Genomic DNA, 23,045 nt, shown 5'->3' with positions numbered 1-23,045 from the left:
TATTATATGTAAATACACTGTAGCTATCTTCAGACACTCCAGAAGAGGGCAACCATCTTACGGATGGTTGTGAACCACCATGTGGTTGCTGGGATTTGAACTCAGGACCTTCAGAAGAGCAGTTGGTGCTCTTAACCACTGAGCCATCTCTCCAGCCCTCACACATACATCATTTATACACCCATTGTTCAGATGGGGACATTGAGGCTGACAACAGTTAAAGAACATGCCCACATTGTTCTTCGGGAGGGTCTGGGTCCCAGGCCAGCTTTCTGAACCACTGGCCCAGTGATATCACCGCGGCAGCTGCTGCGGCTGCTGTTTATGTCAGAGGGATGACCTCCCATAGTCACGGAGCAAAATGTCTGACCTACACAGCCACAGTCAAAGTGCAAAGCCTGCCTCTGCCTTCCTTCTGGATGCTGTCCAGGCTATTCTTCTGGGTCCCATCCCAGAACAGAGAGCAAGGGGCGTAGAGATGAAGGGGTGCACAGAATGTGGGAGCAGGCATGGAAGCCGACGCTCTGCTTAGGAACTTGAGTTGGGAAGTTCCTAAGGGAAGGCACCTAGGTGCCTGCTGAATGATTGGCAGGATCTCCTCCTCGTCAGCAAAGAAAAGGGGAAAGGGCAGGCCAGGCCCCAGCCCTGCCCAAGCCCAGGCTTGGCCTGAGGAGAGGCCACAGGCAAGGCTCTGGGAGTGAAACTGAGGCCCACAGGGGCTCTGCATCTGAAGGCTGTGCCAGGGCGTGAGGTCATTGAAGTTCTAGAAGCTGTGTTTAGTTAGCATTTATTAGAAGCTTGGCACTGTAATAGGCGTGGGGTCAGGGATGACAGAGACACTGTCATTCCGAAGAGTCTAGACCAACTGATGTGTACCTGGGAGTGCCCACTTCAGTCAGAGGCCTGCGTCCCTCACCTACTGAAACTTGCATCTCACGTCTTTCTCCTTGGAACACACTCCTTCCATAAAACGGCTTTAGTGAGCTGGTGCCTGCTAACAAACTCTTCGAATGGTTGGATTAAAGAGTGCCCGGAGCCCCATGCATGGCCCAGCTGGGTGGGGTGCAGCAACACCCTACATCAGATCCCAAGGAGGCGGAGAAACAGCCTCCGGGACTTGGGGACACCAGGTTTCTCAGGAGTCCTCCCCTCCGTTAGCTGCCAAACGTGTTCCTGCAGCCAGGAAGCATGCCATGAAAGTCCCCACCCTGCCAGGTTGGTCTGTGATGGTTAAATGACAGACGCCAACACCTGACTGGCGGCTGAAGCTGACCTTGACAGGGATCAGTAGAGGTGGCCTTGACTGCGCAGAGAAGGGACCTTCCACAGAGGTACTGAGCTCTTGTCCCTTGACACAAGCAGGCGGGGCCACACAGCTCATCCCAGCACATGTGGGGCGTGGCAAAGGGAAGCCCCCAAGCTTGGCTGTAGGTCAAGGACAAACTAAGGTCCGTGGGCTCTCCCCACAATGCCTATTCCTTTCCCCCGCCTGACCTCACAGGGGAGGCGAGAGTCCAAAAGGGTTCATTAACTCCTTCAAGGCCAGAGTCACTTGGTGTGGCAAGCAAGATGATTGCTGTCATTCATGTTTTATAAAAAGAGAAAATAGTTCAGAGAGGCTAAGTGACATGTCCAGAGTGAGTAAGCAGGACACCTGGCTACGTAAGGCCACCAGCCTCCTCGGCGATGACCCTTCCTCCACTCACCTGGACAAGAAGAGAGCCAGGAGCCAGGAACCGTCCCATGGGCCTGTGTTGGGAAGGGTGCTTTAATCTTTGCCTCACCCCACTGAGCCCCGACTCTCGGTGTGTCTAGTGCAGGCAACTTCACCAAGTCGATTTGACCCAAACCTAAGCATACCCAGGAAGAGGGAACCTCAACTGAGGGGTTGCCTCCACCAGACGGACGGTGGGCAAGTCTCTGGGGGCATTTTCTTGATTGGTAATTGATGTGGGAGGGCCCACTGTGGGCGGTGCTGCCCCTAGCCAGGCAGTCCAGGCATAAGAACAGAAACAGCGGGAACCCCAGCACCGCAGCAAGCAGCGGTTCTTCATGGTTCCTGCCTCTGCTCCTGCTTGAATTCCTGCCCTGACTTTCCTGGGCGGACTACAGTAAGGACGCGTGAGCCAGAGACGCCCTCCCCTCCCCTTCTCCGAGTCACTCTTTCCGTGCTTTATCACAACAGCAGGACCAAGCTAGGACATCAAGTTCATGTCGATTCTTATAAATCAAGAGAAGCATTACACATGATAATAGAGTATCATCGTTACACCCACATGGGTAAAAACATAACTTTATTATTGTTCTAGAGCCCTCGTGCGTGCTGTCCCTGCACGGAGCTGTAAAATGGGGAAGGCACTACCTGAGGGGGGGGAAGGAGAATGATGAAGAGACCAGAATGTGGCCCCACTCTCGTGGACGGGGTCTTCCTGGGATCTTCCTCTACCTGGGGCAAACGGTGTCTCTGCCCCTCCCCAACACCGGAATGATGAGAGAAAAAGCAAAGTAGTGAGGGACCCAGTGGGTGACAGAGAGATGGCTGCCTACAAATGACAGATCTCCCCAGAAGGGACAGAGCAGTGGCAAGAGACAGAAATGACAGGGACACAGGTCTGTAAGTCTCTCAGAGATTGGATAGGGGCTGTCATGACAATGGAGACGGTGGGGTCCCACCACAATCCTGAGAGCCTGGAATGACCAAAGCCAAGAATTTTTTACGACCCTGCATTGATTTCCTATAGTTGCTATGACAAATGGCTATACACTTGGTGACTTAGAGCATCAGAATTGTATTTTCCCACATAGTTCTGTAGACTTGAAACCCGTGATCGGTCACTAGCCCATCTATAATGAAGGCGTGGCAACGCCCCACTACCTCCCTCCCTTTCTCAGGAGAGTCCATTCCTTGTCCTTTCTGGTTTCCGACAATTGTGGGCATTCCTCCACTCCTGGCCTTGATCTCTATCTCAGAGGCCATACTGCTTCCCTTTCCCCTATCCCTTTTCCTAAAATGAATTCTTGTCTCAAGGCCCCCGATAATCCAGGATCATCTCACTCCAAAGTCTGAAAAGCCCTTCCATTTCAGATCCAATGATAAAACCTAGGATTATCAACCCTTGACGTGTGGAGGCCCAGCATACACGGGAACGGTTGCCTGGAGCCAGCGCATGCGCATGGGCACGAGACAGACACCAGCACCTGGGAGTGGAGGAAGCAGGCTCTGTACTGGAGGTTTAGACCCCACGGAGTGAGCCTGGACCCAGCAGGGAGTCTCTCCCCTGCTTAGGTGCGGCTTGTAATCAGTCAGTGTCTTTCCTGTCCAGCGTTCATGTAGGCGTCGGTTCCCAGCAAGCATAAGTTGTTCAGAAGTAACACTAGTTAGCATAATTGTCCAAAGATACTGTAAAGATAGGCAGCACCCCATTTCCAATGGGACAATGGAGGTCTAGAAAGGGGGTCTGGCTTTATCTGGCAGTGGAACCAATCCAACATGAGGGTTTTCGTGTTTCTCCACTTTCCTATTGCCTTCCGATGCCAACTTTTGTTATTTTATCACTTATTTGTCCCAGTTTTTTTTTCTTGGCACTTTAAAGCGAAGGACACTGGATCTCATTTTCCTTAGAAGAGATTGAACGGAAGTGTTTTATCCCCAGTCACACTCCTTCATCTTTTCTTTTTTGGAGGGGGGATGGGGTGGAAAGGGACAGGTCCGTGGAGTCAGGAACTTATTCCAGAGGGAAGAAAGTAGGACAATGTGTCGCCAGCCCTACCTTCTCTTGCCACACGGGCTGTAGACGGTGTGTTCCTTAAAATAAAAGCTGCTGTCAAACTTGGGGTTTCTGACTGGACGTGAGGTAGGTGGATCTCAATGACAGTAAAATCCTGTCTTAGATAAACAAAAACAACAACAAAAATAGGTGGTTGGGGAAGATGGGTAGCCTGCCCATCTCGGAATTAAAAATTCAACCTCAAAATTAAAACAGTATTAATCTTCTAGACTCAACTTTCCCTCTGGGTGGGTTCAACATAAGAACCAGAAAACTTCCACGGACCTGTTTCCCTTGTCTTTAAAATGGGCAGACGGAGCTGGCGCTGGCAAGCGTCCACACCACCCGCGCGCTATCCTTCAGCGCGGGGCCCGTGTAAGGACCCTTTCCCGGGGCCAATTCCATGACACCCTGTGTGCACCAGCACCTAAAGCCTTTAGGGCCCAGGCGCCGCGCGCGCGTGGGCACGGGTGCTGGGCACGGGTGCGTAAGGGAACGCTCAGGTCCCACAGCCAGGAGGTCGTACTCGCCCCCGCCTCCCACGCGCGGATTACAGGGCCCACGCGGAGGGCGGGCCGAGCCGGAGCCTTTGTGTTCAAATCGACCAATGGGCGGCGACGGAGGGCGGGGCGGGCCGGCTGGGCCCGGCCAATGACTTGTGTGCTGTCAGCGTTGACTGACAGGCGCACACATACACACTCGGCCACGCGCGCACCGCCCTGCCCCACTCGCGCAGCGCGGGCCTCCGCCGGCCGCATTGTCCGCTCACCGACCCCACGCTGTCCAGCGTCTCTGCTCCGCGCGCGTCTCAGCTCCAGCCCTGGGCCCGGGCCGGCCCAGTGCGCGGCGCCGCCCGGGGGACTCCGACGCGGGAAGAAGAACCACGCAAGGTAAAGAACGGGTTGGGCCCGCCTCCCACGGCCCCGCGCCCGCCTGACCTGGGTCGCCGGCCGGCCGAAGCGCGGGCCTGCGCCACTCTGTCCGGCCAGGCTGGGCCACTCCAACCCCCGCGCGACGTACGCCCCGGGACACTCGCGGGCCGGCGCCCTGACGCATCGCGGTCACGGGGAGGGCGCTGTCCCCAGGCGGGACTTCCCCAGCAGCCTCCGGGGAGGAGGGCAGCCAAGACCCAGCCGCCCCAAACCGGACCAGGCCAGTGCCACAGGCCGAGTCCTGGCACTGGAAGTTCCCAGCCTGCTCCACCGCCGCCTGTCACAGTTGTGTGGGGAGGGCCCGTTTAGCTCAGTTCCAAAACAGCCTAACCCAACCAAAACAAAACAAAGCCATCGCGCGCTGGGGTGTGACTTTAAGAGCTCGGACAGAGGGTGAGCGCCTGGAGCACTTTTTGTTTCCCAGGAGTAATGGAGTGGAAATGTCACGTATAAGAATCCTCAGGACAGGGACTCTGTCTCAGGGGCCAAGGCTCTGAAATTGGAAAGGATGTTTTATTTGAGGGTTTTATAACTAATGGCGGGATGGAAGAGTGCCTATCCCAGCGGCTCCCCACAGAAGACCTTTGTCATCTTGTGTAACCTGGATGGCCGCTGTGGTAAACTATTTTGTGACAACAGGATGAAGTATGGAAGATAAAGATAAGGTCCACACAGCTCTGGGAGTTCTGGGAGGTGGCACACCAGCAGTGCTCGGTGCCCCACCTCTCCACCTCCTCAGAACGTTTAGATTCTTGCAACAGCGGTGGCGTGGGTACTGTATAAACATGTTGCACTCTTTTTCCCCCTGGCAAAGGCTTCTTGTGCTACAGCAGGGCAGGGGTTAAGAGGTGGAGGGTGTGGGCTGTCAGGTGGGGGTGGTGGACATGGGTGGAACTACCTTATAAGGACTGGAATACAACCCAGGACCAAGGCAACTTCCTGCTTTGGCTACTACCAGTTGGTCCCTTTACCAACAACAGTTAGAGAGAGTGAAAGATGCCAGATGGGCATCCCACCTGGGAAGGTGCCATTTAGCCCAGACAGGAGGCTACTTGTCTTTCTAGCTGGATGAACCTGACCTTCTGGTTTCTGTGGTCTGAGTTTGCATGTGTTTCCCACCAAGAGAAGTCAGTATCCACCAGGACTATCAGAAGCAATACCCAGTTACAAGTACCAGGAACTCTATTTGGATGGGCTTGGGATCTGATGTTTTTTGTAATTCTGCTAGCCCAGGCTCGGAGAGACACCGTGTTTTTATTCTGAGATTTGAAATTGGGTCCCAGCGCTGAAAGATTTGTTTATCTTGACTCATGGAGTAGAAGGCTGTCTTTGGCCAGGTCTTTTCACCTTGGCCTTCTTATCAGTTTCACCCCACCCCACGTGGTGACTGTGACTGTCCTTATAGGCCAGACTGACTGCAACACCACACAACAGCTCCAACTTCTGCCTTACTTTGTTAACAAATATTCGTTGTGTAACCGCTGTGTAACCACGAAGTTTACAGCTATGTTCCAAGTATGTGCATATGGAGCTGAAACATGCCCCAAACAAATTGCAAACCTTCTGATGGAGTGCAAATGTCCAGGCCCTGAAGCCTGTCAGGTCTGAGCAGAGAGACCTGGCTCTCGCCTGAGGCTAGCATCCCAGGTTCCTCCCTGTGGATGGGTGATGTTGGCCGCCTTGCTGTAGCCGGGGTCATTAATGAGTAGGAAAGGAATTAGGTAGCCAGTAGTCATTTATCATTGTCATTGTCACATCAAGGTGTCACAGCACAGTGTGCTGAGGGGCAGCAGGACATTGTGGGAAGGGTTTCTGTAGTCGGGATGTAGCTGGGTCTGTGAACCAGAGATTGTGACTAAAAAGAAGGAAAAGATGGAGTCTAGAGAGATGGCTCAGAGGTTAAGAGCACTGGCAGCTCTTCCAGAGGACCCAGGTTCAATTCCCAGCACCCACATGGTGGCTCATAACTGTCTGTAACTCTAGCTCCAGGGAATCAGACACCCTCACAGAGACATACAGACAGGAAAACCACCAATGCACATAAAAACAAATCCTTAAAAAAGGGAAGAGAAAGTATGCCCCATGGAAGGGGAGCGATGCATACGAGACCGGACGTGGGGAGAATAAAGCACTTCCTGGAGGGCACACCCCGGGAAGCAGTGCCTGTCAGGTGTTGTCCCTGCTGCATCTCAGAAGCTGGGCAAGGCCTGATTCTGACCCCACAGAACTCAGTGCCAAGGAGGGTTACGACAAGCAACCTGTCAATTAGGAAACCCTGTGAAAAGAGCCATGGAAGAAGCTCCCTGAGTCTGAAGTAAACCCCAAGGCAGGTGGTAGACGGGTGCGAGGAGATGCCCTAGATCACAGGGCTGCTTTGCCTACGTGCACAGAATCTATGTCTCTCCCAGCACAGCCCCACACCTTATATGTTGCCCTGTCTCCCCAAAGTCTTTCTTCAGGAGAAGGGTCCCCACCCTGCCCCATCATGTCAAGACGAAGCCAGCGCCTCACGCGCTCCTCTCAGGATGACAACGATAGTGGCAGCAGCAGCAGCAGCGGTGCCAGCTCCGTGGCAGGAAGCCAGAGCACGGTGTTTAAAGACAGTCCTCTCAGGTAGGAGCAGCGCAGGCCGCCCTCTCTTTTGCTGCTGTTGTGGGTAGAGGCAAGATACTTGGTCAAGAGGGTTGCTTCTGTCTGTCTTCACCCCTGTAAGGGTGCCAGGAGCCAGGATGCTGCCTTCTACCCACTGTGAGCAGGGGCCACCCAGCCTGGGGTTTAGTGAACAGGAAGTGGGGAGAAGCAGCTTCACACAAAAGACAGGCAGGAAACAGTTGTAAGCTGGGCTCACGGCACCAGTTGGCTGTAGGCAGGTGTGGCGGCCCAGCCACCTTCCCCAGGCCCGCCCTCACCTCACATCTCACCATCTGTAGAGCCTCAGTCACTGGCCAGTGACTTGGGACAACGCGCCTTGTCATCCTGCCTCCCTGCAACCCCTGAGGCTCTGGCTAGGTCTGGGAGGCCAGGTCAGGTTTGTCCAGATTTTCAGTAGGTTATGGAAACACCAAGTCCCCCTAGGAAGCCTGGGAAAATGTTTGGCTTTGAAGTTAGACACCTGAGTTGGATACTGTCCCTGTCTCTCCCTGATGAGCTTGTTCATCTCTGGTGAGGTTCAGCGGTAGATACTGGGAGCAGAGAAATACTGTGCTGGAACTAGTTGGGTTGTTGGGCGCCTGGCAGCAAGGCCTTCCCACACAAAATGAGTTCGCCAGGGTTGTTGGCTCTCCCGTCCTGGCTGGGCTCACCCCGCCTCTCCCCTCATGGCTGTCTCACTCACAGGACTTTGAAGAGGAAATCCAGCAACATGAAGCGCCTGTCACCAGCTCCACAGTTGGGACCCTCCTCTGACTCCCACACCTCCTACTACAGCGAATCTATGGTTCGGGAGTCCTACATAGGCAGCCCCCGGGCTATATCCCTCGCCAGGAGCGCCCTCCTGGATGACCACCTCCACAGTGAGCCCTACTGGAGTGAGTAACCCAGATCTCACTCCCGAGACCTGCTCTCCAAAGCCCTTCCCCTTAGTGTTCCCAAGGTCCCTCAGAGGATGACCCCTCAGCTCCAGGCCCACCAGGGTGGAGGCTGTGGGCGCTCAGCAGAGCCCCCATCTCCTGCCAGGTGAGGACCTTCGGGGGAGGAGGAGGAGAGTAACAGGCGGATCTGAGAGCAGCAAAGCCAACGGGCTCACCACAGGGAGCAAGGCCTCAGAGGACTTCTTCGGCTCTTCCTCAGGCTATTCTTCAGAGGATGACCTTGCAGGTAGGTGCTGCTTTGTTACCTCATGTGAGTGGGCTCTAGGATGACAGGGGACAGAGGGCAAGGGGCACCCTGACAGTGTGAGATGAGATGACCTCACATGTCATGGGCCATGGACACTTCACAGCTTCCCTGAGAGAGCTGGGGATAGAGTTTCAGTAGTAGAGATCTTGCCTAGCAAACATGCGGCCTTGGGAAGGTGTGTGTGTGTGTGTGTGTGTGTGTATGCATGTGCACAACTTACTGGGTGTCTCAACACCAAAGCTCTCTCTTCTGGACCAAGCTGTCCCTCCCCTAGGACTATTGTGTCTGTAGATTCTCCTCCACTGGTCTGTGAGTGACCCAGAACCACACCACTACATTTTAGGCAGTTTTTACTGGGGCTCAAGCATGGTTAATACTCGGTGATTTCTGATACACATCGGAGCAGTGCCTAGAGATTGTTGGCAAGGCAAGGATGCAAAGGGAAAGTAAAATGTCAAGGCCTGGGGACTTAGTTCAGGAGGCACAGTGCTAAAGCAAGCGCAGGTCCTAGGTTTGAACCCCCAGCACCAGGAAAAAGACGTTGGAAGCTTCCCATCACTTCACGAACATTCCTGGACTTACTGTGTGCTGGGCCGGGGGGATGAGTGGCTTCAGCTCAAGGAGAAATCAGGTTCCACGTCTGCTCTGCGGCTCTGAGGAATCAGTGCTGTTGAGGAGCTCTGTTTGTTTTCCTTCCCTTCCCCGCAGGCTACACGGACTCCGAGCCGCACAGCTCAGGGTCAGGGTTACGGAGTGCTGCATCTCGGGCCGGCTCCCTGGTCTGGACGCTGGTGACTTTCCCAGGTGTGTGCTCGCTGTGTGCCAGACAACTTCGCACTCTGCGGCAGCCACTCTTACTGTGTCTGTGATTGGGTACCGAGGCTACAGAGTCGGGGCCTAACCCCTGGGAGCCAAAGGCTATGGGAACCCCCTAGCAGGTTTGAGCAGGGGCTACCTCAGAACAGGCTGTTATATCTGACAGGGCAGGTGGGCTTGGAAGGTGGTCACCGTGGAGTGGGACAAGGGGGGCTCGGCAAGGGTTGGGCAAGGGAGCACGCAGGTGGGGAAGGGCGGTGTGCAAATACAACCAAGTCTTAGGCTGAACGGCCACTTTTCAGGCCGCCTCTTTGGTCTTCTCTACTGGTGGGTTGGCACCACCTGGTACCGCCTGACAACTGCTGCCTCCCTCTTGGATGTCTTCGTCCTAACCAGGTGAGTGAGACCCAGCCTTGATGGAGGATCAGAAAGGCCTGGTACCATGGGGCTTGGCAGAACATCTAAGCTTGAATGTGGTTGTGAAGACTTCCCAGGCTACACATAGCTTTGGGCTCAGGCAGGCTTTCCCTCCTAGTTGCTTACCTTCTAGCAGTACTCTGGGCACAGGTTCTTGCTTCACCTAGATCCTTCCTAAGAACAACCAGACCCTTCCAGTCCTCAGAATGGTGGCTTTGCTCCCACCAGCAAACTGTGAGGCACTAACCCAAAGTGGAGGGGGGGGTCTCAGAAGTCCTGCTCCTGCCCCTGTGACAGGCTACATCCCGGAAGTCCTGCCCATGATCAGATGTCATGAAGAGATATTGTCTGAGGGTGCTGTGGGGTCATTCCCCAAGTTCCCAAACCAGCAGGACAGAGGTTAAAGACTGTCCCCTGGGCAGAGAACACAGGCTAGACCAGGAGGGGGTCAGGGCACCTCTGCTAAGTCCATGTTAGGGAGCATGGCTAGAGAGCCTGAGCTACATGGGGAGTCCAGGTCAGCCTGGGCTACCTATCAAAACCCTGCTGCAAAAATATATATGTGGGGTGAGGTGGTGTGGCTGGAGGCTTAGCTCAGCACTTGAGAGCACTTCCACAGGACTAGAGTTCAATTCCTAGCATCCACATGGTGGTTCACAACGTAGTTTAAGGGACTCTGAAAGAACCTGCACTCATCTGCACATATGTGTACACACACACACACATATGTGTACACACACACACACACACTTAAAATAAAATTTAAAGTTCATAGAACCAAAGTTTTCCTATAACTTACAAGTACCATTCTAGTGGCCTGTCTGATCTCGGTCCCATGGGAAGCCCAAGGGTACATGTTTTAACTCTAGTTCAGAATTCTAGAAAAGTCCCAGATCCCACTGACGTCTGCCTTCTGTCTGTCCCCTTGAGGTCCAGGTACTTCTCGCTGAACCTGAAGAATTTTCTGTGGTTCCTTCTGCTCTTGCTACTCCTGACTGGTCTGACCTACGGTGAGCAGGGGTGGAAGGGAGGGGAGCTAAAGGCAAGGGAGGGTGTGGCAGAGTTGGGGCCATGCAGAGCACTGGGTCTGACTTTCTCCTCGCCCAGTCCCACCCCACGGACGCCCTCTGCTGACTCAGGCTGCCCGTCTGACAGTGCCCCAGGGCTGAGGGGAAGCCTCAGCTCCTGCCCTTGCTCTTGCCCTAGTACAGGGAGCTTCTGGGAGGAACACGCCCCCAACAGCCACTTTCTGGGTAGCAAGCAAGAACTCAGAGCTATTATTAGGAGCAGCTATTTCCCTCTGTTCCAAATCAGGACAGAGTCTGTGTGACTGGATTGTTTTTACAAGATCAAGTGAAACCTTTGGCTGTCTTTAAGCTAGAAACAGCCAGAAAGGCACTGGCTAAGACTGTAAGAACTGCCTACCCACAGCTCTGCCCGGTTGTGCCTGCACAGGACCTTCTTGTCTTTGTCTTGTGTGTTCCGCTTTCTCATTGGACAGTTTAACTGGGTTTCCGGTTTCATGTGAATTGGCTGTGTAGACCTAGGCTCACTTTCAACAACTGCAGCCGCAATGCTTTGTTAGTGTGGTTTTTTTTTTTTTTTTTTTAGAGAGAGTTGGTTTGGTTTTATAGTCTTGTACTTCTTTTTTGTTTTTTTCTCTTTTTTTGAGATGGGTTCTCTGCAACCTTGACTGTCTGGAACTCACTCTGAACACCAGGGTGACCTCTGCCTCCTGAGTGCTGGGATTAAAGGAGTGTGCCACCATCATCCGGCTTCTTTTATTAATAAAGAGGGCAGGACATTTTTCCAAATGTTGGTTTCCTTTTTGTTTCCCATTACAAGAACAACTTGTTCATACTCAGTGGAAACTGGGCATCACCCTTAAAATAACATTATCTTATTACTCACGGCTGTGCAGTGTTTACTTTGCCAGCCCTTTCCCAGGTGTTAAGCACAGCTCAGTCTGAGCTGCACCAATTCCTCATGGTCGATAGAGACGATGTCACAGCCAGAGCACGTGGAGATGGGAGGCGAGAGGGCACAGACCTGCTCAGGCAGTGTGGTCATGTCCGCTTGGGCCTCAGGCCTAGTGTGTCTTGTGTATGTTCCCTTCCTCTCCCTGCTCACACCGATAAGAGGCGAATGTGAAATTAGGCCATTTCTCTACGGCAGCAGTCTCCGGCCCCAGTCCTGGGCCCTGCACCGTGAAGCGGGTGCTGTGTTCTCTGTGATGCCCAGCCAGGGAACCCACTCACAAATGCCACTCAAGCCAGCTAACCCTTCTGGGCGGGGCAGTCACTGCTAGTTGTTGTCAGAGCTCCCAGGGGACTGTTCACTGAGCCGTGAGGGCGTCCATCAGGGCCTGGGCTCCACTCCTGAGAAGCTGTAAGTAGTAAAGGAAGGTGCTTTCTCCTGAGTCTAACTGTCTGCTGAGTGAGTGAGGACACTAGGAGTGAGGGGTGGGCATGAAGGTGCCCTGAGGCCGTGGGCTGTCACTTCCACCTCTGGTAGAGCAAGGCTCACAAAGCGACACAGGCTGTGACCAAGAAGGTTCTAAGCACTCTCTCCCTCTGCCTAGGTGCTTGGCATTTTTACCCCTTAGGGCTACAGACATTGCAACCTGCTGTGGCCTCCTGGTGGGCAGCAAAGGAGAGCAGGAGGCAGCCGGAGGTGTGGGAATCCAGAGATGCCTCTCCCCACTTCCAGGTGAGTCTGAGGGTGCTGAGGGTGGGTAGCTGACTTCTCCAGCCTGGCTTTGCAAGTTGGAGAAGTCACACAAAGCCAGAAAACTGCAACACCCTTCCTGGGCTGTTTGTGGTCATGGGGGAGCTAACTTTCCTCTAAACATGGCCCAACAACCCAAAAGTTATGTCCATCCTCAGAAAGCAGAAGGAAGGGGCTGGCAAACGGTCTTGTAGCTTCCCAATGTGATTTCTCCATATTGCCAAGGCTTCTGTGTGTGTGTAACATCCTGACCAGGTACCTCCCACTCCTCCCCCAGCTTACACTGTGGCTTAAGACCTCAAGTACATAGTAGCTGTGAGTCTGGAGGGACCAGTGGGCCCTTCTGGGCTATGGCAGGACAGTCTGTGCTAGTTGCTTAGTGGGCAGCTGGCCCAGGCCCTCATAGGAACAACTGCCCCCGCCTGACCTTCGTTCACCTGTCAGGCTAGCCTGGGCTTGCTCCCATAGCAATTCTGCTGTGTTCTAGGAAGGGAACAACCCAGGCCAGCTGGGACCTGGGAAGCAAAAGCAGAACCAGAGCAGAGGCTAGGAGGGGGGCAAGGAGAGGGAAGAACCTCCAGCAGGCAGCGTGCTCGGTCACTGCAGAGGCTGCGGCACAGGGTGAGAGACAGAGGTCAGGGTCTTAGGTTAGGGCAGGTCTAGGGTGTGCTCTTCAGGGGCCTGACAGTTGAGGGTGACTTGTGCATGTATAACCGGAATGTACTAGAAATGCAGGTCACCTGAAACTCTGTACCAGGGCTGGGGTGCTGGCTCAGCATACAACATGCTTGCGGTGCGGTTCTGAGACCTGAGGTCATATCACCAGTATGACAGCACAGGCCTGTAACCGGGTGCTGGGTGCTGGGTGGAGTCAGGTGGATCTCCAGGCTTTGCTGTCTAGTCAGTCTAGCCAAAATCCTAAGCTTCGGGTTCAGTGACTTGACTCAAAAAACAAGGTGGAAGGCCATAGAGGGAGACATCTAATATCAACCTCTGGCCTCCCCTTGTGCATGCACAAGCAAGTATACTGCACATCCATGTGCACATATACACAAACATGTGCACACATGTGTTGAAGTTAAGATCTGGTTCTTCCTCCCAGTCCCATGCTCCTAGAAATAAGACTCAGACTCAAAATACTTAGGCCGTATAGCTAGTATCTTCTCTTACTAGATCGTAACTAAAATAACCTAATTATTTTAACCTACATTCTGCCATGTGGCTGAATGTTACCTGTGCTTGGGTACCTTGCATCCTGTCTCCTCACATCATCCCCAGGCTGATCTCCTACACCTGTCCTATTCCAGAATTCTTTCTGCCTTCCAGATATCTCACCTCTATTTCCTGCCTAAGCCATAGGCCATAAGCTTTTTAATTGACACGTGATGCATCCATACAATACACAAGATATTCTCTGTACAAACATGCTTATACCACACACAAGAATATGGCATACATACAAACCTCTGGGTCTTAGCAGGGCATGGTAGCTCACACCTGTAGTCCTGGCACTTGGGAGGCTAAGGCGGGGGAATCATATGTCTTTGCATTCTGCCTGGGCTACATAGTAAACTGCAGGACAGTCTGGACTAAGAGTAAGTCCCTTTCTCAACAAAACAAACACCCCCCCCCCACACACACACACACTCTTAGTCCTCTAGTGAAGTGAATTCTGCCTGTATCAGCTGAATTAGGCTTGCCACACATTAAATATGCTCCAGTACAGTATGATCTTATTTCTTAAAGTGATGGCATATTCTGTCATCTGAAAATTCCTTTTAAAATCTATTCTTGAAGAAATGAGTGGCAGTTCAGTGTTGGGCCACTTTTCATGTGACAAGGGGAAGCAAGGCCAGCAGAGCACAGCTGGGATCTGCTTGTGGGAAGACTCAGTGAAGACAGCTGCTTGGGAGAGGTGATGGCCAGGGCGGGGCTGGGCAGGCTGGGGTGGGGTCCTGTGCTCACTGCCTAAACGTCTAAAACCCAAGACCTCTGCCCCAAAGTCCTTTGTCCTTTAAGGGACAGTTGGTAGATTGTGTTTTGTAATTTCCCTCGACAAAGATTTTGCTGTTTGGCCAACAATAACCCTCACATCCATGACACACTGTCAGGTGTCACCATCGGCTGAATGGCTGTCATTACATCTTCTCTAGGGCATTCATTTAAATGAGGAAAACGCAAAGTTTTCAAACATTTCCTTCTTGGGTATAGTTATCTATGGAAGAGCAAAAGCACTTGAAAGCCAAAAGCTGCCTCTCCCCCACCTTATACAGATCATGAGGTGGCGGGGGGTCTGCCTAGCTGGACCCCTGTGACCTACAAATTCACAAAATTTTCCTGGCCAGTCCCTCAGATTCCCTCTCCCAGCCACGTTTCCCTCCACGTTGGGATCTGATGATGACAACATGTTGAGGGGCTGGAGGCGGTGGCCCTCCTGCAATGCACGTGCGCATCTCCTGCCAAATGCAGGAGATGTCCCAGCTAGGTTTGTCCTGTTTGGTTTTTCCTAGCGAGAGTTTCACTAGAATTGGCTGTCCTGAAACTCCCTCTGCAGAACAGGCTGGCCTTGAACTCATAAAGACCCACTTGTTCTGCTTCCCAAGTACTGGGATTAACAGCCTGTGCCACTATGCCCAGCTGCCATGTCCCAGCTGTGCAGTCAGGAGCCCCTGGGATTTCTCTCTGCAAGGTGTTTCAGGGGCCATACTGAGGCAGCCTTGTGTTGCTCCCCTGGGCCCACACACACCTCTGTTCTTTCCCTCCTTGTGTTGCTCCCCTGGGCCCACACCTCTGTTCTTTCCCTTCGGCCCCACCAGGCTGAGCAGCGTATTCTCTCCCGGGTTCACTCTCTGGAGCGGCGCCTGGAGGCTCTTGCTGCTGAGTTTTCCTCCAACTGGCAGAAGGAGGCCATACGACTAGAACGCTTGGAGCTGCGGCAGGGGGCTGCTGGCCATGGAGGAGGCAGTAGCCTGAGCCATGAAGATACTCTGTCTCTCCTAGAAGGGTTGGTGAGCCGCCGTGAGGCTGCCCTGAAGGAGGACTTGCGCAGGGACACAGTGGCTCGTATCCAGGTGGGAGAACATCGCTGCCTCGGGGTGGGGCTGCACATTTGGTAAAGGCCATGCATAGAAAACCCTGACAGTCACGTGAGGTGTAGGTGGCCCAACGGGGCCTAGGAGAGACAGCAGTGTGCCACTTAGGGCCATTTTCCAGGTACCCTGTTAAGACAAAGGTAATCGTCTCACACAGTGAGAGTCCCTGCACCCGGCTGACACAGTGACTTGGAAGGCACAGCTGGGCTCCTCATATTTCAGACTTGTAGTATAAGACCAGGAGCTGAAACTTGGAAGTTTAAAAAAAAAAACCCTGGTAGGACCCCAGTTAGACCATGTCTAGTGACAAGTGTTCCTCCTAGGGCAACTGGCAAACCCTCTTGGTGTAGTGGCGCATACCTTTAGTCCCAGCACTCGGGAGGCAGAAGCAGGCAGGTCTCTGAGTTTGAGGCCAGCCTGGTTTACCAAGGGAGTTCTGGGACAGTCAGATCTAAGAGAGAGATACTGCCTCAAAAGAACAAGAAAAAAAACACCCAAAACAATTAATTGTCATATCTGGTAGGAAGAATTGTCTACCCTGAGGGCAGAGCATCACCAGGACTCAGAAGATCTCTTCAGGAAGATTGTCCAGGCCTCGCAGGTCAGTGGGCTGGGCATGGAGCCTTGCACTGGGGTCTCACCCAAACTTATATCTCACCTTGGCTCTACCATGGATACTGCTGGGATGCTGAGAGGGGGCAGTCTCATGCCTTCTCGAGGGCCTGAACTTGCCACAGATAGATGCACCACAGTGACACTGGGATGCACACGAGGCAAAGATGGTACTTGTGCTGATTGTGTTTGTGCTCAGTGAACATAGACTTACCTAGATGGGAATGAATCTGACAAGGGCTGAGAGCACAGGATTTCGTCTGCTTTGATCTTTGCTGAAAGGGCTGGGAGGCCCTCATAGAGCTGTGGTTAAGCAAACACTCCCACATAGAACAGGCCCTCAGACTTCTCTGAACTCATCAGGTTTTATCCTTGTCCCTTCTTCTGCTCCCAGGAGTCTGAAGCCCGTGTCCAGCAGTTGAAGACAGAATGGCAAAGGTAACGGCAGCCATCTGGCCACGGCCTGCTTGCCTGCCGCCCATTAGGATCCTGCCTGGTTGGTTAGTCTTAGCTTAGGATCCTGCCTATAGCTCCTAGGGTACAAGGCAAGTGGTAGGACCTGGGGAGGCAGGGACAGGCACAGCAGTGGAACTGGGGCTGTGGGCTGGTCTTTTCTCCATGCCAGCTGCTCTTATGACAGCATGGCAGGCTGAACTGAGCTGTCCAGGCCTAGAGAATCAGGCCAGAATTAGCTGTGAGACAGGCAAGTCCTGTCCCAGGCTATGCTCTACGGCCAGACTCCAAGGGCAGCCCAGCTCCTTCACACACAGTGAGGGCATCCGCCTTATGGAAGGAGTCAGTCAGGGATTCCTCGTCCTTCCTCAGCATGGCCTTACCCTGCTTCCCTCCATCTGGAACTAGCATGACCCAGGAGGCCTTCCAGGAGAGCTCTGTGAAGGAGCTGGGACGGCTGGAAGCCCAGCTGGCCAGCCTGCGGGAGGAGCTGGCTGCTCTGACTCTGAAGCAGAACTCGGTGGCAGATGAAGTGGGCCTGCTGCCACAGAAGATCCAGGCTGTCAGGGCTGATGTGAGTGGGGAGTGCCCTGAGCCCTGCTAATCCCCCTCCCGAGACCACCCACCTGGGACGAGAGGCTTGTCATCTGGAGCAGTGTCTGGCCTGTGGTTGTGGAGGCACGTGCATAGCTGATCTGATGCAGGCCTGGGTTCTGGGGGGGACCCTCTACCATCTCTTCCAGGGACTCCAGCCTTCTCTTCCAGCTCTGCTTCCTCCTCCAGTGACAGCCCACCCACCCTGTCACAGCTGTCTCCTGCCATTCTTGCAAGCTTCTGATGACACTGCCTTTGTCCGTAGGTGGAGTCCCAGTTCCCTGCCTGGATCAGCCAGTTCCTTCTCCGAGATAGGGGGGCCCGCAGCGGGCTCCTGCAGAGAGATGAGATGCATGCTCAGCTGCAGGAGCTGGAGAACAAGATCCTTGCCAGTCTGGCTGAGATGCAGGGCAAGTCAGCCCGGGAGGCCGCAGCCGCTCTGGGACAGACCCTGCAGAGAGAAGGCGTAGTCGGGGTGACAGAGGAGGTAAGGGGTGACCACTCTCCTAAAGAGCTGCTTTCTCCCCTGGAAGCTGTAGACCTGGTCAGTCTTACACTGCCAGCTTTTCATGTGTGTTAGGACATGATGGACCCTCCTGCCTGGAAGTTCGCGTGCATATTTCTGACCCAGAGTGGGTGGTGGGAGTGTAAAAAACCTGCTTGGGTACCACTGGTGCCAGTGCAGCAGGGCCAGTCCGTGGATATGCATGCAGTACCTATTATGCCCCATTCACATCCCATGTCTGCCTGGGGCATGTTTTAGCAAGTGCACCAGATCGTCAAGCAGGCCCTGCAGCGCTACAGCGAGGACCGGATTGGAATGGTGGACTACGCCTTGGAATCAGGAGGTGTGTGCCGCCCGCTGTCACTTCACCTTACCTTGGTCTACACCGGCTAGACCCCAGGTCTGCAGGCAGCACAGTGCTAAGCACACAACGCTTGAGACCAGCACAGACTAGACTCCCATCCAAGGCCAGGGATGGCTGAGGGAAGCCGTGAGCCACTGAGTGGACCCCCGGCTGGAAATGGCTCTGTGGGACTGGGTTAGAGAAGGGGTGGGCCTGCCTGAGGGACTTGTCCCCATGCTCTTGGAGACAAGCAGTTGCAGTCTCTTCCCTGGCCGCCTCTTCAGCCCTGGAACCACCACTCAAACTTACTCCCCCCACCCCCACCCCCCTACCCCGTGAGTTTTAAAATCGTTCTTTCCTGAGACAGGAGCCAGTGTTATCAGCACCCGCTGCTCTGAGACGTATGAGACTAAGACAGCCCTTCTCAGTCTCTTTGGCATCCCCCTGTGGTACCACTCCCAGTCACCTCGGGTCATTCTGCAGGTGGGCACTCAGGACACAGTGGGGAATGGCCTGTCTCAGCCGGCCACAGCTGGATTAGAGACCCTCTTCTGACATTCTTTCCACCCCTTCCAGCCAGATGTACACCCAGGCAACTGCTGGGCCTTCCAGGGGCCCCAGGGCTTCGCAGTGGTCCGCCTCTCTGCTCGTATCCGCCCCACAGCCGTCACCTTAGAGCACGTGCCCAAGGCCTTGTCACCCAACAGCACTATCTCCAGTGCTCCCAAGGACTTTTCTGTCTTTGTGAGTACCTGATCTTCATTGGGGTCTCTACTGGGAAGTACACTGAGGTGGCTCTGGCAGTGAAGGGATTAAAGGAGAGAGCCAGGGAGACAGGAAGACACCATGGTGTGAGTGAGGTGACCCTCCGACTCCCCCGTATGCTTTTCTGTAGGGCTTCGATGAAGACCTGCAGCAGGAAGGGACGCTTCTTGGCACGTTTGCCTACGACCAGGATGGGGAGCCCATCCAGACCTTCTACTTCCAGGTACAGGCTGCATGCGTGTGTGATGGTACCTACACTCCCAGTCAACAGCAGACATCTTCCAGGATCCAGTGTTTGCACTGCCAGGCAGAGGATTCAGGGATGGGCCTGTCTTCCCACCCTTCCATTACTTTAGGGTGTAGGGTGGACATGACCCTCTCCTTGCAGTGACACAGATGACAGCATCCAGAGCTTTCTGATCAGGGGCTCCGCTGAAGTGAGTTTTATTAAGGAAGGGTCGTGACAAGGAAGTGACTGTGAAGGTGTTCAAGATGATTGTTGTGCAGACAGCGAGGGCCTCAGGGAGGGCATGCAAGTGTCAGGTCTCCTAGGCCTATTAGAGGCAGATTCTGGAGCTAGGGATATAAGTCAGTTTATTTTAATCCTTTTTATTTAACATTCTTTTGTGTGTATGAGTATTTTGCTGGTTTATATGTCTATGCACCATCTGTGTACTGGTGTCCTAAGAGGCCAGAATAGGGCTTTGGATCCCTTAGAACCAGAGTGACAATTACAAGTTGCCATATGAATGCTAGGAATTGGGCTAGAGAGACAGGTCAGTGGTTAAGCACTGACTGCTCTTCCAGAGGTCCTGAGTTCAATTCCCAGCAACATGGTGGCTTACAGCCATCCATAATTGGGCCCGGTTCCCTCTTCTGGGGTGTCTCAAGAAAGCAATGGTGGTGTACTTGTGAAATAAATAAATAAATAAATAAATAATTTAAAAAAATGAAAGCTGGGAATTGAACCTGGATTACATGGAAGAGCAACCAGTGCTCCTAACTGACCCAGTTCTTCAGTCCTATAACACTATAGCTTTAAGCATAGAGTACAGGCTAGATAGGTGAGAAAAAAGCACTGTGTCCGTAAGCGTCCTATGAACATTCTATGACAGGGGAGGAATTCACCTGTCTTAGATGAACTGGGCCGGTCCTCGGTACTCGACTGTTCTCATATGGCCCAAAGGCCAGCTCATGTGGGTAGTGACACTTAGGAACCCCGAAGTCCCCCAGGGCCTTTGGCCTGGAAATTCTGTTCCAGGAAACAGAAACTTTAGAAAAAATTCACTTTTTAAAATTCTGTTATTTGATTTTGTTATGATCCCAGGGCAGTGGACATCTGGCTGCTGCACCCCTTCTGTTACTGAGGTGTCGAAGGATTCTGTGACACTGAACCCCTCTTTTCTCCCTAGGGCTCTAAGATGGCCACATACCAAGTTGTGGAGCTTCGGATCCTGACCAACTGGGGCCACCCTGAATACACATGCGTCTACCGCTTCCGGGTGCACGGGGAGCCCGCCCACTAGTCTTCTTAGATCTGTGCCTGTTGCTAGCCACATGGGAAGCTCATCGTCCCAGCATCCACCCCTGCTCTGAGAATAGGCGCACAGCACCCACCGCTGCCTGCACGTGCTTGCGCTGACTACCAGGAGCAGGAGCAAGGCAGCATGTAGGGCCCTGCATAAGCCAAGCAGCTGGAGGTTGCCCACAGGTTCCTGTGCCTCTCTTAATCTCCCCCCAGAGCTAGCGCCTATCAGGGTATATATATGTAGCATACTTTGGGGAACTGCAAGTCAGGAAGTGAGGTGGAGGGACTGGCACCGGTGAACTCCTGGTAGGTGCCAAAGCCATGGGCATACCAAGCCAGAGCCCCAGAGATAAACTGGGGGTCGTGTGGCCTTTTAGGACAGTGCTTAGCACTATGCAGCTGGGACTGTCCCTGGCAGGTGCCTGGTAAAGGACTCAGAGGCTGCAGTGCTCTTCCAATGCGGGAGGTACCATGGCTCATAGGATCCCTGGGGTTCTTGCAAATGGGACAAAGCCAGCTCCTGTGTGCCTCTGAGGACTGCTGTCTGTGCCAACCTAAGAGATTCCCAGTGCCGGGGACCACTGCTTTTTCTCCTGATGTGGGGCCTACTGTTTTCCATTCCTGCTGCATCCTGCCTGTGCTCCACAGGAAGCCTTCCACCCCCCGGGGAGACCTAGCCCTGTCTTTGGGGCTATTCTGCAGGGTTGTCTAGAGGAGAGGGGCGATGACTTAGGGGGTTCTCCTGACCAGTGCCAATAGCCACAGTGTGGCTCAAGACGTCAGGTAGAGGGCCTCGCTAGCCCAGCCATCGAGAGTGGCCCTGTCCACTCTAGAGCAACTCCCTCGTGCTCTCAGCTAGCTCTTGCTTAGATTTCTTCCTTTCTGGCCTCTACGGTGGCAGCTGGATGGGGGCTGAGAGAGAGGGAGGCTGGCAGAAGTACCTTGTGTGGGGAGGACGAAGAGGCTTTTAGACTGAATGACCCTGCTGTATTATATATAGAATTCCCAAGGTCTGTTTTTGTTGTTTTGTTTTTGTTTTTAACTGAAAAAGCTACAGGCTTGATTTCTAGCCCCATTCTGAGGGGCACCAGCTGTTACCTAGTCTCTAGTTCCTGGCTCTGAGAGGGCCTGGTCCTGCCTGGTCCTGCCTGGTCTACAGAAGGGGCCAGAAGGAGCTATTGGGCAAGCAGAGCCCTGGTTAGGTGTCCTGGTGACATAGCCACCTGTACAGCCCTGCCCTCAGTCAGGGCTTGTTTTGCGCTCTCCTGTCACAAATGCTGCACTGTTGATTCTTTCAAAACAAAACAAAACAAACCTCTCCAGACTCTAATTTATGCCTATGCAAAAAATAAAGGATGCCCAGGATCAATGGACTGTGCTTTTTCTGGTTGTCACAGAGCAACTCAGCTGTTGTTGGGGATACAAGGGACTGAATTCTTAGCTAAACCACAGTACTTAGACATAGTCCTAATGCTCAGAGACTCAGGCCTTTGTCTAAAAACCATGGCTCAGTGGCTAAGAACACTGACTGCTCTACCAGAGGTCCTGAGTTCAATTCCTATCAACCACATGGTGGCTCACAACCATCTGTAATCGCATCTGATGCCCTCTTCTGGTGTGTCTGAAGACAGCTACAGTGTACTCACATACATGAAATAAATAAATCATAAAAAAAAAAAAAAAAAACTGGACAAACTTGGAACCCCAGCTAAGGTCCACTCCAGTGTTTTCTAGATTTGAGGACTGCCAGGGGGAAATGAGATGGCTTTAGGAGCTGTCAAGAACATCTCTGTGGGCCGGGCAGTGGTGGCGCACACCTTTAATCCCAGCACTTGGGAGGCAGAGGCAGGCAGATTTCTGAGTTTGAGGCCAGCCTGGTCTACAGAGTGAGTTCCAGGACAGCCAGAGCTACACAGAGAAACCCTGTCTCTAAAAAACAAAACAAAAGAGCACCTCTGTGGAGGAGGAAGAGGAGGTGAGGGGGCTTTCCTGTCTTAAACTCAGGCAGAGGGGCTCAGGCTGTTAGAGGTGTCTCCTGAAGGGCCAGGCTCTGCCAGGTCCTGGGGGAGATGCCCTGATGCTTCACCAAGCTTGAGGTGACTCCTCCTGACGACGGCATCTTGCTCAGATCTAGCCCTTGCCAAGGCTGAGGCAATAAAGGCAGGAACTGGTCAGCAGGGAGGCGTGGGGACTGGCTAGAGTACAAGCTGGCCCAGAGCTTGGTCCAGAGCCCAGGGACACTAGATCTGTACCTCGGCAAGGGCATAAAACAAAAAACAGGCACCGGGGAAGGCAGGGTCCCAGCAAACACCCTGTACCTTGTCCATACCACCAGGGCTCCGCCTCTGCCACCGGCCCATGTTCAAATCCTCTGGGCCTCCCACCTTTTGAGCTTCACGCCATTATCTCCCTAACTCTTCCCAAACCTGGCCAAATACACCCCTGCACCATGGCACAGGCCCTGATGAGTCTGAAGTGTGCTATACACGATGTCACCCCCACCCTACCCCACCCCGCAGCCGGTTCTAGAAAAGATGTTGTACACACAAGCTGCATATACAGACCGCTGGGCCTTACACTTACGAGACTGTCAGATGAACATCTTTATTCTTTACTGACTACAGATGGCTGGTATTTTCCCTAGATGGAGAGCTGAG

At 53.4% G+C, this 23,045-nt stretch overlaps 1 protein-coding gene across 4 annotated transcripts; it reads left to right on the top strand.

Annotated features, from left to right (window-relative positions):
• The first annotated feature begins 4,428 nt into the window (after window positions 1-4,428).
• Window positions 4,429-21,757, top strand: Sun2 (Sad1 and UNC84 domain containing 2). 4 transcript variants are annotated; one of them, XM_052160336.1, is made up of 18 exons: window positions 4,429-4,657; window positions 7,148-7,312; window positions 8,036-8,226; window positions 8,375-8,515; window positions 9,245-9,340; window positions 9,655-9,748; window positions 10,706-10,779; window positions 12,351-12,478; window positions 15,313-15,567; window positions 16,112-16,189; window positions 16,595-16,638; window positions 17,026-17,227; window positions 17,513-17,734; window positions 18,011-18,095; window positions 18,463-18,578; window positions 18,672-18,839; window positions 18,991-19,083; window positions 20,273-21,757. In XM_052160336.1, exons 2-18 carry the CDS (start codon window positions 7,185-7,187, stop codon window positions 20,384-20,386), a joined length of 2,229 nt encoding a protein of 742 aa, XP_052016296.1. In that variant the 5' UTR covers window positions 4,429-4,657; window positions 7,148-7,184; the 3' UTR covers window positions 20,387-21,757. The 4 variants fall into 4 exon arrangements, with proteins under 4 accessions (XP_052016296.1, XP_052016298.1, XP_052016295.1 ...); XM_052160338.1 differs by having other exon boundaries at window positions 4,430-4,657; window positions 17,062-17,227; XM_052160335.1 differs by having other exon boundaries at window positions 4,430-4,657; window positions 10,700-10,779.
• The last annotated feature ends 1,288 nt before the right edge of the window (window positions 21,758-23,045 follow it).

Source organism: Apodemus sylvaticus, chromosome 17 (genome assembly GCF_947179515.1).
Source record: "Apodemus sylvaticus chromosome 17, mApoSyl1.1, whole genome shotgun sequence".
In the NCBI taxonomy this organism is placed as follows: domain Eukaryota; kingdom Metazoa; phylum Chordata; class Mammalia; order Rodentia; family Muridae; genus Apodemus; species Apodemus sylvaticus.
The sequence above is the reverse complement of the archived record's forward strand: the minus strand, read 5'-3'. Positions and strand labels throughout refer to the sequence as shown.